At 52.3% G+C, this 15,878-nt stretch overlaps 1 protein-coding gene across 1 annotated transcript in view; it reads right to left on the bottom strand.

The window, feature by feature from the left end:
• Positions 1-14,643: 14,643 nt before the first annotated feature.
• Positions 14,644-15,878, bottom strand: part of LOC102382728 (2'-5'-oligoadenylate synthase 1-like) — a 20,415-nt gene continuing 19,180 nt past the window's right edge. The window contains exon 7 of the mRNA XM_025204384.1: positions 14,644-15,782. Coding sequence (XP_025060169.1) covers positions 15,249-15,782 — 534 coding nt within the window. The 3' untranslated portion in view covers positions 14,644-15,248. The remainder of the gene's footprint in view (positions 15,783-15,878) is intronic.

Here is a 15,878-nt window from a genome sequence, read left to right as displayed (position 1 = left end):
CCGGGCGCCGTCTGAGGGCCGCGCCACGCCACCATCTTGCCTCGCCGCGCGCTCCCCACCTTTGTGACACCGCCCGCGGCATGCCGGGAAACGCAGTGCTCGGCCCGGCCCCCGCAACACCGCACGCGCAGCCGCGGACTGCAGCTCCCGGCATGCACCGTGCCCGCCGCATTAACCCCTAAGCTGCCGCGCCCTGTGCCGTGGCCCGCCCTGGGGGCGGAGTCACCCCGCGGGCCCCGCCTGCAGCGCCCGTCCCCGGTCACACGCCGGGTCCCGCAGGCTCCGCCTCTGGGGCCGTGCCTCGGTTTCCGCCCTTGTAAAATGGGCTAATGCGACCGACGCGCGAGGACAGGGCTGGGCTCTTGGGAAGCGGACTGCAAAGTGCGGGAGAAAGGATCGTCCACACGGGATTCTGCTGGGCGCTCTCGAGCAGCGCCCTGCACTCCTGGCCCTTTAGCCAGGCAAGCACAAGGGTGCACAGCTGCTCTCTTCCCGTCTGGGATCTCCAGCATCAGCTGATAAACCTCGGAGCCTGGAGCCTCTGCTGCCTGCTCGGGTCACGCTCCGTCTGTGCGGCACCAGGGACCATTTATCGGGGACACGGTCCCTGGGAGAAGCTGCGAAACCATCAGCGAATTCTCCAGCTCAGCCCGAAGAGCGATAACAATAAAACCCCAAGGGAAAGGTTGGCTGGGAAAAAAAGCAAAACTTCTTGCTGATCCTTGCCATTAGAAGGGTCTGGGAGAAAAGCCTGGTAAGAAAGCCGCCCTTGGTCCTGACGTGCAGCATGAGGATGCTGTCACTGCACAGCCAGCGAGAGCCCAGCACGTTGGGGAACTAGAATGAGTACCTTCAGCATTTTGGGGGGAAAATTATTATATCTATCTATCTAGATAGATAGATAGATAGATATACATTTATTTATATTTATTTATATATATATATATATATATATATATATATATATATATATATATATATTGTAATGGGCACAGTGACTTTAAAATTGGTGTAAGGTGTGTGAAGAAAAGCTTTTGCTAGATGATGTGTGTGTGTGTGTGTGTGTGTATATATATATATATATATATATATACACAAACATCTAGCAAAAGCTTTTCCTATCTATCTATCTATCTATCTATCTATCTCCAGTTTTAAAGTCACTGTTTCCCTTACAATAAATGCACCCGCGGACCTGTGCTCCCACACACCCATCCACAGTCCTTTCCCTAACCCAATCTCTTAGTCCTAGCCCCAATTTTGGGGTTTACAATCTCAGTTCATTCACTGTTGTTGTCACCGTTGCTGTCATTATCGCTGTTTCCAGGTCCGGTTGTCTCACTGTCCTCTTCGTTATCTCTGTCCACACCCTCTAGAGGGGTCTTTGAACAGCCTGTGCCAAGTGTCCCTTTGCCTGGTGGAGTTGCTGCATCTTCTCCGTCCTCTCCCACCGATGTCCGGTAGTAGGACTGGAATTCACAGAGAAACATTTTAATGTAGTCTGTTTCTTTGAGTTCTGTGTGTCTGTGCATCAGGAGGTTCCTGGACTTCCAAAGGGTGCTCCTGACACAGGACACAAACTGGTTGAAGTGAGTTGTTGGGACCCCTGATGTTTAGTCAGGTGTCTGTACAGTGCCGCCACCCTAGTCATCAGCTTGACCCGTGTCGCCTCTTTGCAGAGTCGGTTTACCTTTGTCGTATGGACTCCCTTGGTGTATGGACAGAGCCATCATATGGATTCCCTTGGCGTATGGACAGTGCCATTGCAGGTGGTTGATGGTTTCTGTTGCGCCTTGCCAGATTTCCCTGGGGCAGCTGGATCAAATCCCTTGCCCCTCTCTGTGTCTCCAGGCCCTCACTGAGCGTTCGCAGTGAGCTATTAGCCAGTTCAAGTCTGTGGTCCTTTCGTAGGTCCTTGTGGAAGATCTACTTCCAGGTGGCCTGGCAGCCGTCACTGGGGAGCAGCTCCACAGTCGATAGCTTGTTTCTGGCTCTGGCCACCTTCTGTATCTTCCTGTGGTTGGCACAGTCACCGGGCTTTTATTCTGTAGCCCGTACTCACTCCGGGACTCGTTCAGGACCCTGAAAAACCAGGGGTGTTCCATGGTCCACAGTCTCCCATTGGTTGGTACGTACTCCCGCCACTGTCTCAGGAGGTGGCCTGCAAAATACCTAATGAGACAGGCTGTTTTGGTCTCTGCACCAGTTGCCAGCTTGCAGATCTGGCTCGTGTACCTTGCCTGCAGGAACAGATGGATATCTGGTATCCATCACCCTGCCCCTGGTCCGTTTCTTCTTGTACAGTATCTTCCTTGCCACCTTCTCTCCTCTGGTTCCCCAGAAGAAGTCACACATGGCTCTCTGGATTCTGTGGGTGACATGCTTTGGAGGGGGGAAGACCAGTGCAATGTACAGAAGCACTGGTAGCAACACTGCCTTCATGAGCGCCATGTGCCTTCTTCCACCATGGAGAGATGGCACATGTGCCACAGACCCAACCTCCATTTAACCTTGGTCTCCTTTTCCCAGGCTGTCTTTCCACTCAGCTCGGGGTCAAACCCCACCCTGATCTTGACCCCCTCATGAGAAACCAAGACCCCCAGGGACTCCAGGTCCTCGAGCTTGCCCATGGCCAGGCAGGTGCTCTTGCTCATGTTGAGCTTGGGCCCCGCTGCTGCTTTGTAGACCTGTGTGCCACAGGCCTTTTTTTTCTGAACACTTATTCCAGCACAGGATGTTCAGATCGTCCATGTAGGCCAGAAGCCTGGTCTCGTCCTTGCTTCCACTGGGGATCTGAACACGAATCATCATGGGGTTCTGCCTGATGTGCTGGGCCAGGGGCTCAATGGCACAAATGAACAGGATCGGTGGCAGCAGGCAGCCCTGATGGACCCCCAACTCTATTGCAATCTGCATGCTCAGGAAACAGTTGACCAGCACCTTGCTGCTCACATCCATGTACAGCATTCTTATCTGGCCAATGAAGGTTGGAGGGATACCCATTCACTTCAGTGTCTCAAAGAGAAACCAATGTGATACTCTGTCATAGGTCTTTTCCAGGTCTAGGTTTAGCACAGCAACCTTCTGCCCTTTTGTCCTATTCCAGATGGAGTGTGTCTCTCATTTGTAGCAGGGCCCCATGGATCTGACATCCTGGCACCACACATGACTGGTCCTTGTAGATCAGGGGTGGGCAATTATTTTGGGCGGAGGGCCGCTTACCCAGTTTTGGCAAGCTGTTGAGGGCTGCATGGGTAGCCCCGCCCCTTGACAGATGCCCTGCCCCCTGGTCACCATCTTGGGACCAATGTCCCAATGTCTAAGGGCCAGCACTGGTGGGGCCCAGAGTGGGGTGCAGGCTGGCAGGGGTCTGTGGAGCCAGGCTGGGCTGCACCAGCAGGGAGAGGGGGGAGCTGGCCTGATTCCATAGAGCCTCTGCCGGCCGGGACTCTGTACTCCTGCCACCCTGCTCTGGGCCCCGCTGGCACTGGCCCCAGGACAGTGGTGTGGGCCCCATGAACCCGCTCACTCCCAGTGCCCCCCAGCCCTGCAGTACAGGCATGGGGCAGTGTGCAGCCCTGACCCCCTGCTCACTGTCAGGGAACAAGCTGGTGCTGAGCATAGGGAAAAGTAGCCCCTCCCTGCCCCGTGGCTGGCGCTCCCTGAGTAGGCACAGGCATCATTAGGCAGAGGCAGCCCCACATGGGCTGTGAGCAGCTGCAGCACGGGGCGCTGGCCACAGGGCGGGCGAGGCCATTTTTCCCCACGCTCAGCACCAGCTTGTAACCCGCCCCTGCAGCCAGCCTGGGCCCCGTGCCGGCTCTGGGCTCGCCTGTCGGGGCTGCGCATGGCGACAGCAGCTGCGGCCCCCCCTGCTTGCTGCTCAAGGCAGTGTTTGCCACCCCCACCTCTGGGTGTCCAGCGCACGAGCTCTTGGTGGGCAGCAGCAACAAACTCGTGGGGCTGCCTGTGCCTGCTCAGGACAGCCCCGTGTGAGCTGCAAGTGGCTGCAGCAGGGAGCGCCAGTCACAGGGCGGGTGAGGGACCGCTTTTCCCTGGGCTCAGCTTTTCCTCTGGCTCCTTCCCTGCTTGGGGTCCTCCCCTGCCCTTCCCCACCCCCTTACCTGAGTTTCCGGGGTGGTGCAGCCACATGGTCCCAGGCCAGAAGCCCCTGCTGGGGCTTCCGGCTGGGGGGGGAGGGGTGGGGTGCCGGGTGGACCCTGCTGTTGCAGCAGCCTGCTGGGCTTCCCCTGGCTCCTACTGCCCCTGGATCCTGTCATTTTTGACAGGAACCAAAGACAGATAAATATTAATTTTCTACATTTTTTAGGGGCCGCACGGGCTGGATAGAATGGCCTCGCAGTCCGGATCCAGCCTGCGGGCCGTATTTTGCCCACCCCTGTTGTAGATGATGGAACCTAGGATGGATTTAAATTGCTCAGCCAAGACTTTAGCCAGCAGCTTACAGCTGAAGTTCAGGAGGGTAATAGGCCTCCAGTTCTTCAACTCTTCCCTCAGACCCTTCTTGTACGAGAGGGTCACAAGGCCACAGTCCATCCCAGACCGCAGGCAGCCCTCCTGCAGTCACTCTCAAAAGAGCTCCAGCAGATCGGGGCCACCAGGTCCCAGAAGGGCATGTAAAACTCCTTGGGTAGGCTGTCCAACCCAGGAGTCCTACTATTCTTGAAACTCAGAGAGAAGCTGCATGCAGAGACCCCAGGATTGACCACAGCTACAGGAACAACCTTGTCATGTTTTTATCCCAAGGCTCAGGATATTTGGTAAGTTTCTTAAAGTCCCAACTGTTGGACTCTGGGTACTGTTAACTGTCATGATCAAGGGGCCCGATTCATCATTTTTACCTGCTTGGGTTGATGATACAACCTGTGCTAGTCCTTGATCCTTCAGTGGTGAGATGCATAGTTGATATTAGCTGTGATCCTCCTCCTCCCTCAGGTCCCAGACAGGGCCCTTGACATGTCCCATGTAATCATATCATTTCCTAACTATGTGCTCCTCCATCACTGGGTGCACATGGGCTCAGCCCTGAGCAAACCAGGCTGTGGAGTTGTGGTAGGTTGCGGAGAAAGGTGCAGCCTTACCAGACATCCACCATTCTGGCACCTGAAGTCAGCACCCAGGGCTCATGGAAAGGAAAGCTAATGGGAATGTGGGGCTGCTGCTCATTGCCTCAGGATACCTGGTGACTACCACTCAGGAAAAAACGGAACTCCTAAATGACCATTTTGCCTTGGTCTTTCACAAGACCAAGGAGAACAACACGCCAGGTAGGGCACAGAATGAGCAGGGTGGGATTGACACCATTCCCACCATTGCCGTAGAACAGTGTACAATCAATTAAAGAAATTAGATGTATATAAATCAGCAAGACCGGATGAGTTCCACCCAAGAGTGCTGCAAGAGTTGGCCAAAGTAATCACAGAGCCCCTGGCAAAGGTCTTTCAAAAATCACGTGCCTCTGGAGAAATCCCAGAGGACTGGAAGAGGGCCAATGTGCCCATCTTCAAAAAGGGTAAGCGTGAGGACCTGGGAAACTACAGGCCAATTAGCTTAACTTCTCTTCCAGGGAAAATCCTAGAAACATTCATCAAGAGGCTATATGGGACAAACTTGCAGAAGGCATGATACTGAGTGACAGCCATCATGGCTTTGTCACAGGCAGGTCTTGTCTGACCAACCTCATTTCTTTCTATGATCAGATGACGTCACCTGGACAAGAGAAAAGTGGTTGACCTCATATATCTCAACTTCCAGAAAGCCTTTGACCTGCTATTCCACGAGGTACAGACGAGAAAACTAGAAGATATCGAGCTCAACTGAGGGACTGTCAAGTGGGTGTGAAACTGGTTATGGGGTAGGACGCAGAGAGTCCAAATAAATGGATCAGTGTTGCCCTGGCAAGATGTGGGCAACAGCATACCCCAGTGGTCGGTACTTGGCCCAGCGCTGTTCAACATCTTCATCAACAACCTGGATGAGGGAGGGGGTGAAAACCCATTGGCCAAGCTCGCGGATGACACCAAGATATGGGGTTGCGTGGACACACCCGTACACAGGCTGCAGATACAAGCAGACCTAGACAGGCTGGCATGTTGGGCAGAACAGAACCAGATGAGGTTCAACGTAGAAAAATGCAAAGTGTTGCATGTGGGAAGGAAGAACCCCCAGCACACCTACAGGATGGTCAACGCTAACCTGACCACCACTACAAATGAAAAAGATCTGGGGGTAACAATAGACCCCAGCATGAATATGAACCGGCAATGCAACGCAGTAACTTCTAGGGCCAATAAAACTCTGGCATGTGTTAATCGATGCATCTCCAGTAAAACCAAAGAAGTGGTTCTCCAGCTTTACTCAACATTGGTGCGGCTGCAGCTGGAGTATTGCATCCAGTTGGGTCCTGGGCTCCCCTTTCTCTACCCCAGAGACAGCTGTTGCCACCCTACGCCTCACTCACCAGTACCTTCCTCTGCAACACTGGTGCCCTTGCTGGCACTGCTATAGTGACTCAACACTTCGCTGGCTGCCTCATCTTTGCTGGCCTGGGAGTCTGCCTTGGCACTGCTCCGAGCTCCTGGGAAACCAGAAAGGGGAGTTAGGGTTGCTGGGGACAGCTGTAAGCATGAGCAGAGCCCATGTGGCCTCTAGGCAATCCTCCCTGTCCAACCCAGTGCTTATCAAGAAATAAGATCTTTCTGTGTTTACAGCCCCTAGTGCAGTGACCACAGCACAGATTCCCTTTCACTGGGGAAGTTCATCTCCACACCAGTTACGTTTCTTGCCCCTACATGGAGCCTCCTCTTGATTTCCAGGCTAAGTTCAGCTTTGGCAGTTCATACTCAATTTGTTCTTGTGGCAGCATCCTTTAGCCTGAAGGCTCTTCCCTCCTTGAGTTTCCCCTTCATCTCAGCCTTCTTTTGGCAGGATAAAGCAAGCTGATCTCTTCTAGATTTCTCCCCACCTTTTCTCAGTCACCCTAGTAGCCCTTCTCTGCACCCAAGCCAGTTTCAACCAACCTTCCTGGAATACGGGTGACCAGGACTGGACACAGGAGTCCAAAGGATACCTCCTAGAGCCTTCTTCAACAGTACTGATACTTCCCCATTTCTAGAGGGGATGCCTTGCTCCACACATCTTATGTCAACATATCTTTCACACTGATACCCTCAGATCCTTCTCTTTGCTTCCATCTAACAAGCTCCCACCCACCCAGGCCTCCATACTACAGCAGCCACTATGCCTGAAGTTGCCCAAGGAAGCTTGACTTGCCTACACAACATGCCTCTCAGTCCCTTGGAGTGGGCTGGCTGCTCATCCCACCTTCTCAGAAGTTTAAGAGGTGGAAGATCCAGTCCCTGCTAAATCCCATATGCCCATGTTACTCACGAGTGGTCCAGCTTGGGCTGCCACCTTCACCATGCAAAGATTGTATCTCCTGCCTGTGAACCACCATGCCTCCGAGATTGCTGTGTGGTAGATCCTAGGGTGCCCTTTGCTTACAAAAAGTGATCTTCACCATAAAAAGGTTGGAGACCACTAATCTACAAACTAGATTGTGCTAATTGTGGTCTCAAGAGGGTCAATGCATTCTTAGCTCTTTACCGAGACAAGCAGAATAATTGCATGGGATAAATTGATGCTTATCCACTAGAAGCCTGAAACAACTCAATTTTCCTGTTTGGGATCTCCAGCATCAGCTAAGGTGGCCACAGCCTTAAACTCCCTTCAGATCATCCCCAAACTAGCACTGCTTCTTTAGTCTTACTGAGCTGTGAGGCTCAAGCCACCTTCACTAAGAGCTCCCAGCTAAGATGGACAAGCTCTCCCATAATGTACTCCATGAACGATACGTGTCCTGGGAGGCTGGGGGGCATGGCAACCGCCCGCAGGTGGCGTGGCGGTGGCAGTGGCGTTGGCAGTGGCAGGGGGGTGGCAAGTGCCAATCAGTGGTCAGTGACCACTCGCAGACACTGCTGGCAGCGGCAATCGGCAACTGCCCACAGATGCCGCCAGTGATGTCAGTGGCAAGGAGGTGGGGGGAGGGGTGTGTGGAGAGAGGCGACCGCCCACAGGCACCACCAGCAGTGTCGGTGGTGGCCAATTGCAGGGGGTGCACCGCCAATCTCAGGGGGTGCACGTGCACCCGTGTGCACCCCCTATGCATTGCCAGGGCCTCACACCTTCTAGCACTGGGGTGAACTTGGATGTAGAAATGCAGCCCTATACACCTAGCAGGAGACTGAGACTTTGGATGCAGGGAATCACAGCAACTCAGCACAGCCACTGCCCTTTGGGAACAGGTGAAGGGCTTATTTACACACAAGCACCATTTTAGGTTCCTTCTAATGACCGTTTGAGATCCAGAATGACTGAGCCACTAGAAACTCCTCCACAATGTGGTGATACCCCAGGTTCATTTTGCACTGTGAGCAGACACACCTTGGGGCTATGCTGAGCCCTGCCCGTGGCATTCTGAATCATTAGTGCTAGGCTAATGAAGCCTGCTGACATTGCCTGAACCACCTCAGAGTCATTCACTTGGGGAGTAGAAGAGTGAATGTGGCCAGGCCATCAGCTGGTTATCAGCCAATTGGTCACCCATAAGTAGCAATAATATAAACATTAGGTGGTAGAAGGCAGAGGCAGATCACCTTCACATCTGCCACCTGCTCTGCATCTTACACTTTTCTTTGTGTTGGTGCTGGCCTCTCTTTAGGCTAGGAGCCAGATGAGCTGGGTCTTGGCTCTGATGCCCTCTGGTAGTTCTTGTTCTGGGGCACATGGGGATTGATGGCACAATGCTTCCATGCTTGACTGCTCCTGGCAACATGGACATCAGCAAAGTTCAGTAAAAGTGAGGGGTGACTGGGCACTCTTTCAGGGACCTGATGGAGAACAAAGTATAGAAAGGAAATGGCATCACTGGGAGAAGACCACATTAGTCAAACAGCTCTGTACCCATCTCAGCCTGGCACAGACAACCCACTGACTGAAGGAGGATGATGACACATACTTTGTGGAAGCTGTGCGTATTCCAGAAGGCTGTCACTGATGCCCAACTGCCACAATACCAGGATTACAAAGGTACCTTAACAGCCATCTTTGTTCCTCAACTCACCCTCTTCCCAGTTTCTGTGTTCAGTAGCAAACCTGAGTACCATCATAATTTCATAGCTGTTAGGGCCTGGAGGGGACCTTACAGGACATCAGGTCCACCCCACCCAGCACTTGGGCAGGACAGACTGCTGGGGTCAGATGATCCCAGCAAGATGGGCATTGAGATACTTGTTGAAGATTGCCAGGGTGGATGACTGTACCACTTCTGGGGGGAGCCTGTTCCAAACCCTCGGTACTCAACTTGTAAAGAAGTTTTTCCTCATGTTTAGCATGAAGCGATCCTCAATCAGCTTGTGCCCATTATTTCTTGTCCTCCCCTGGGGGGCCTTGGTGAACAGATGCTCCCCCAGGCCCTGATGTACGCCCTTGATATATTTATAGACTGCCGCCAAGTCTCCTCTGAGTCTTCTCTTCAACAGGCTGAACAGTCCCAAGTCTTTCAGCCTCTCTTCATATGACCTGGTCAAGGCCTCAAATCATGCACATGGCCCTCCTTTGGACTCTCTCAAGCTTTTCCACATCCTTCCTGAAGTGCAGTGCCCAGAACTGGACTCAGAACTCCAGCTGCAGTCTCACCAAGGCCAAGTTGAGAGGGAGGATGACATCCTTAGCCTTGCTTGAGATGCCTTGGTAGATGCATGCTAGTCATGAACAACACATGCCCCCAGTGCCTGGGGGTGGGTGTGGGGGTGGGCACGGTGGCACTGGTGGTGGCAGAAGCATGGCGGCAGTGACGGGCGAACAGCGGCAGTAAGTGTGGAGCTCCTGCAGACGCCACTGGTCCTGTTGGCAGCGGGTGGGGGGGAAAGGGGTGTGGTGAGCGCTGACCAGAGGTCAGTGACCACCCTCAAACACCACCCGCAGCAGCCAGTGGTGATTGTTGACTGCCCACAGATGCCGCCAAGTGTTGGTGGCTAGGCGGGGAGCGGCAAGTGTCAACGGCGCCTTTTTGTAGGGAGTGTACCACCATGCTCAGGTGGTGCATGTGCACCTGTGTGCACCCCCTACGTATCGCCAATGATGCCAATGTTTGATTAACTCTGCAGCTACGGCATCACATTAGTGGCTCGTTCATTTTGTTGTCTATCAAGACACGTCTCATTCAGATGTGGTGTTAGTAAGCAAGCGTAGCACTGCTGAGCCTGTAAGTGTGTTGTGGATTATTTCTCCCCAGATGGAGCACTTTACATTTCTCCATATTAAATGACATCTGGTTGAGTTCTGCCCACCTTGCACGCCTGTTCAGGTCAGCCTGTACTGCCAGCCTGTCTTCAAGCACGACCATACCCTGCCATGGTTTGGTGTTGTCAGTGAACTTTGCTAGTTTGCTTTTAATACCCAAATCCAAATCGTTGATGAACAAATTGAAAAGCTCTAGCCTGAATACTGAAGCCTGAGGGACACCACTGGTCATCCTCCGCCAGGATAACTCAGTTCCATCAATCAATACTCTCTGGGTCCTATCAGGGAGCCAGTTACCTAGCCACCGGACCGTAAAGTAGTTGAGGCCGCATTTTCCCAATTTTTTCATAAGGAATTCATGGGAGAGCAGGTCAAAGGTCTTTTTGAAGCCCAGGTATATGACATCAACCTCATTTCCCCCATCCAGGTGGCAAGTAACCTGATCATAGAAGGAAATGAGGTTGGTTTGGCATGACCTGCCCGTAATAAAGCCATGTTGGTTATCCTTCAGAATACTGCCTGCTGCTAGCTTCTCTGTAATGGATTCTTTGATAATTTTTTCCAGGATTTTACCAGGGATTGAGGGCAAACCTATTGGCCTGTAATTTCCTGGGTCCTCCTTTCTCCCTGTCTTAAAGATAGGCACCACATTGACCTTTTTCCAATCTTCTGGGACTTCTCCCAATGCCACAAGTCTTCAAATAACTTTGCCATTGGTCGCACGATGGCATCGGCCAGTTCTTTTAGCACCCTTGAGTGTATTTCATCTGGTCTTGCTGCCTTGTAGATATTTAGCTTTTGTAGGTGCTCCCCCACAAGATCTATACCAACTATGGGGTGGGGGGGTCCCCCCCACCATGATCATCCTGTATCCTGTCAAGCAGGCTAACACCCTTGGACTAGCGGTATACCAACGTGAAGTATTCTCTCAGGAGTTCGGTTTTGTACTGAGTCAGTTATCAGCTGTCCCATTTCATTCATCAAGGGCTGTATGCTTCCCTTATTTTTTCTCTGACTTCCTACATATCTAAAGAAGGACTTTTTGTTGTCCTTGATTCCAGTTGCCAATCTGTATTCGGTTTGTGCTTTTGCTGTCCTGATCTGCTCCCCACAGATGCGGGCTGTTGCCGAGTACACCTCTTTGGTTGTTATTCCTGACTTCTGTCCATCGAGTGTCCCCAGGTGGCACAAATAGCTAAGATGCCTGCTGCAAGGACATCTGGGGCCTTACCAGCAGTAATTTGTTCTGGGTAAGGTGTTACCTGTCAGCTCTGTGTTCCTGAAGGAGTCCTGGCACCCAGCTTGCTGGACTTACAAAGGATGTTTTCTATTCCACTCCCCAGTCCCAGTATGGGAGGCCTATTTAAACTTGATTGACTAAAACTTGGTTGCTGGGTTAGGGAATGCTGAGGCAAGAGACTGAGTCAGAGGGGGTATGGGTGACATTTGAACAATGGTTAAGGGTTCCTCACAACATCCAGCCCATTGGAGCCCTGACCACAAATGCTGTCATACTTTTCCTGGGATGACTAGTAGATGTCCTCCCCACAAAGTTTATGAACACTCCAAGTAATCCCCTTAAGTATGTTAAAAGACTACAGTAAGATCTGAAAGTCATGCTAAGATGAGGCTTATTCACAACAGGTAAAATACAAAAAACTAATGCTGACTTCGCAGTGCAAGCATAGTTAGGCCATCTGAGAAAAAACAATGTGGTATCCCTTCTAGTATATCTTCTATATGCATAATAATTTCAAGCTGGCTCTTAGGTGTCTGGTTACTCCTTAAAACTTTATGTTTTTCCTGGTTGTTAATCAGTTTCTTGAGATGTTCCAAACCAGATAACCCCTTGTCACTGAAAAAGGTAATTCATTTAAATTGAAACTGTTTATATAACAGGATTTTCCCTGTCAATTATGGCTTGGGACCCTCTTGATTTACACAATTAAAAGAATGCTTTGAAGAGGCTGGACTAAGGGTATAAGCTGTAAAGCAGCAAACAGTGTGCTTCAAGAGGGAGCTATCTCTCTGACACCATCCGCTGTTGTTCTCAAGAAGCTGGGACAAACAGATCGTCTCTTTCTGTTGCCTGTTTAACCTTCAAGGATCGTGCTAGAAACTTTGCCTGTCAACAAAACACCCGAGTGCCTTGGAATGGTGAGATCCCAGCTCTCTTTCTCTTTTTCTCTTTTTCTTTCTGAACCTGAATTTTATTAATTAAGCTTGAGAGAGGTTTCCCCAAATACTCAATTGAACCAGGGTAATATTGTAATTGTTTTTGTTTGTTTTTCCTTGCATGGCTATCATCCATTTACTTAGCAATAAATAACTTTTATAGTCAAACTGGTGGTAACTGGGTGAATTTTTCCTTCTCTACTTCCCCTTCCCCACTTGGTCTGGAGCAACGCTTTTTCTACCTAAGCCAAAGATCCCTATGAAGCCCCAAAAGACTGTGGAGTCTGCTTATCAAAATGATACCACTACTAGGACTGTTAGGGCAAAAGATTGGGATGTGCTGAGTTTGAGATACATAAGAGGAACAGCTTGTATAGGCTGATTGACCCAGTTTGACTCAGATGTGCCCTAAAGAACTGAATGCTGGCCCATGAGGGAGTCAGCTGGACACCCAGCCTGATTCGAGGTATTCTGTTCACCTGTGTGCACGTGTCTGTCTGACTTTATTGTTGCCCTGATGAACTGATTCCTGGCATATGAGGGTGTCAGCCTGTACATGCTGATCAATCTGGCCAGATCAGGCATGTCACATTAATCTGTGTGTGTGCGTGTGTATTTGACTGATTTGATGGCTGGAGGAACCCAGCCCCATTGAAACTGAGTCCTGCAAGATAGCTCCATTGGGGGTGAGGACAAAAACCGTAACACAGACTTTGAGAAATTAAAGGAGTTAATTAAGGAGAGCCTGATCCCAAGGCATTGTGACCCAACAGGGCAAATATGTCCACAAATACCTCCAAGGAGGGTGTTGATGCAGTCCTCCTACACCAGTATGGTCATAACTGGAAACCAGTAGTGATACCCAGATTACAACATCCTAGGTAGGATCATCTTCCTAATCTGATCCCTGCATCTCTCCTGGGCCACGAGGCACAGCCACAACCAATCCAGAGATCCTGGGGGCCCTGCAGAGCCGGTTTTAGGCACTTGCTTCAGTGTCCCCAAAGGCCCTGGGGCTGGCCTGGAGGGTGAAATGTGTGTGAACAAGTCTGGGCCCTGTACCAGGGCAGGGGAGGGGTCATCACTGGGACAGAGCCCTCAGGTGAGGGTGCTGTTGAGAGGCAGGTGATCCCACATTGGCTATGTACAGGCTGTCCCTGGCCCAGTCAGTGCTGTGACACCAGGATGACCCCCAGTCACTCCTCTCTTTCCACAAGGGGATGTGACTCCTAGCTACAGAACCTCTCCATAGGTCTACACAGACCTCATCCAGACTGAAGCCACCCCTAGTGTGTCCTCCACCACCCTCACTGAGCTCCATAGCCAGCTAACTTCACAGCAGAGTATTGAAGCCCTGTACCCTAGGGTTGTCTCTCTTTGCTGGACCTCTCCAGCAGGAAGATCAGGACTGGCCAGGTCCTGTCCTTGGGCTGGGGCCTCGTTAGGGTCCCAACCACTGTATTCCTGCCAATACGTTTCAGACCCCCGCCTCTATGCTATAAAATCCTGCTGCTGCTGTTACCCCCAAATGCTGTTCTGCTTGGCCCCAAGCCCCTGGACTGCCTGTCCCCCTGTCTTCACACAAACTCAGCCGTTATACCCTGTGAGCCTAGAGTGCCCTGTCTTTCAGATGCCCATGCAGTGGCCCCTCCTGCCTGGATGTAGAAATGTGTTATTGTGCCCCCTGGGAGTCCTGGGCCCTCCATGTCCAGCACATTCTGGAGGGCCAGTGCCAGCTGTGGCTCAGCTTGCATTTTACAGCCATGGAGAGTGCAAAGAAAGCCTCTCAGGACTGTGGTCGACTCCAGCTCATCTGAACCTCCCTCCCAGCACTCAGTGTGGTAGGACACTGCATGGGGCCACTGCCTCATGCGCTGCAGCCACCGTCACCTGTGGACCTATCCTCCAGGCACTCAGTTTCCCTGGGGCACCATGGGATAGGTGTCCAGATGCTGCCACAAGGCACTGCTGCAGCTAGGCAGCCTGGTCAGGGGTGCACAACTCAGCTGTGGTGTGAGTGGCTAACAGAAAAAACACAGCAATTGTGTTGTATCAGGATCAGATAAAAGGCCCACAATCCAACTTTGTGTTTGTGGAATAGACAGGAGCCACACCCACTGATGACCACTCAGCCACACAGGGTTAACCTCAGACCTCTTTATTTTAGGTTACAAGCAGCAGACAGGGGATGGGGGCCGGTCACAGAGAAGGTCACCCAGGCATGGAGCTGGGGACACTGTTGTAAAAGCCACTTCACAGAGACAAGTGCTGCTGTTCCAGGACCGATCAGCAATGATGGGGGCTCTGGGTCTTTCGACCAGCTGCGTGCTCCTCAGACATCTCTCACAATCTCTAGCCCCAAGAGCCTGGCAGCTCCATCCCAAATCCCAGGGTCATGAGCCCAGGGGACTAGGGCCAGGCCTGGGTTCTTGAGGGACTTCGCAGCCTGCAGCAGGGTCATCCCAGTATGAGCAGTGAGCCTAAACATCTTCCTTGTCCTGCATGACCCTTGGTCCTGGGGGCTCCCAAAACACAGTTCAAACTGGGTCACCCAGGTGCCAAGAGGGATGTAGGGAGGCACTGGAGATGGTGCCCAGAGTGGACTGAGCCCTGTGGGAGGATAGGGAGACTACAGGAGCATGAACTGCCTTAGGAAAGCCGTGAAAGGTGGCATGCGATAGAATTCCCCTGGAGATTGGGGCATCTCCTGCAAGCCATGTCCTCACCATGGGCCACAGTCAGCTACCAGTCTACAGCACTGTGGCAAGAGGGGGGCTGAGGGCTCTGGGAGATCTGCACCCACCGCGGAGACGCAAGAGCAGGTAGATGGTGCTGTGGTTCTCGATGTGATAGTAAGTGAGCGGGTGGCGATCTTCCAGCTCCTGGGAATTGTGCGTGAGGCGCTGCTGGTCCACAGGGACTTTCAGCTTGGCCTGGATTTTGGCCTTCAGGTTCTGCACGGTGTCTGTAGGCCGGGCGCCAAAGGTGTAGGTCCTGCCATCATGGCCCTTCACGAAGATCTCCATTTCCTGAGGCTGGGTTTGGAGAAGCAGGATCGTGACATCATAGAAGATGCCGTGTGATGCCAAGGTGCCATTATCATCCAGGACCTTCTGGCTGTCTAGGTCAGTGTCCTGCAGGGCCAGGCGCTGCTGGTAGGGAGGGATGTGCCACAAGCGCTCAATCTCCCCCTTGATCTGCTGGATGGTGGTGCTGGGACTCCGCGTCAGGTCCAGCCAGGACCCTGAGAGCTGCTTCACTCTCACCTGCACTGGTCTGGCCGGCTGGAATACAGAGGGCATGAGATGGGGTTGGGTGGGCACAGAACTGCCACAGGGGGAGCCCCCAGTGGCAAACAGCTGCCTGGCCCAGGCATGCCG

This window comes from Alligator sinensis, unplaced genomic scaffold (assembly GCF_000455745.1).
Source record: "Alligator sinensis unplaced genomic scaffold, ASM45574v1 scaffold858_1, whole genome shotgun sequence".
Lineage (NCBI taxonomy): Eukaryota > Metazoa > Chordata > Crocodylia > Alligatoridae > Alligator > Alligator sinensis.
Note: the sequence above shows the minus strand (reverse complement) of the source record. Positions and strands in the feature narration are given on the sequence as shown.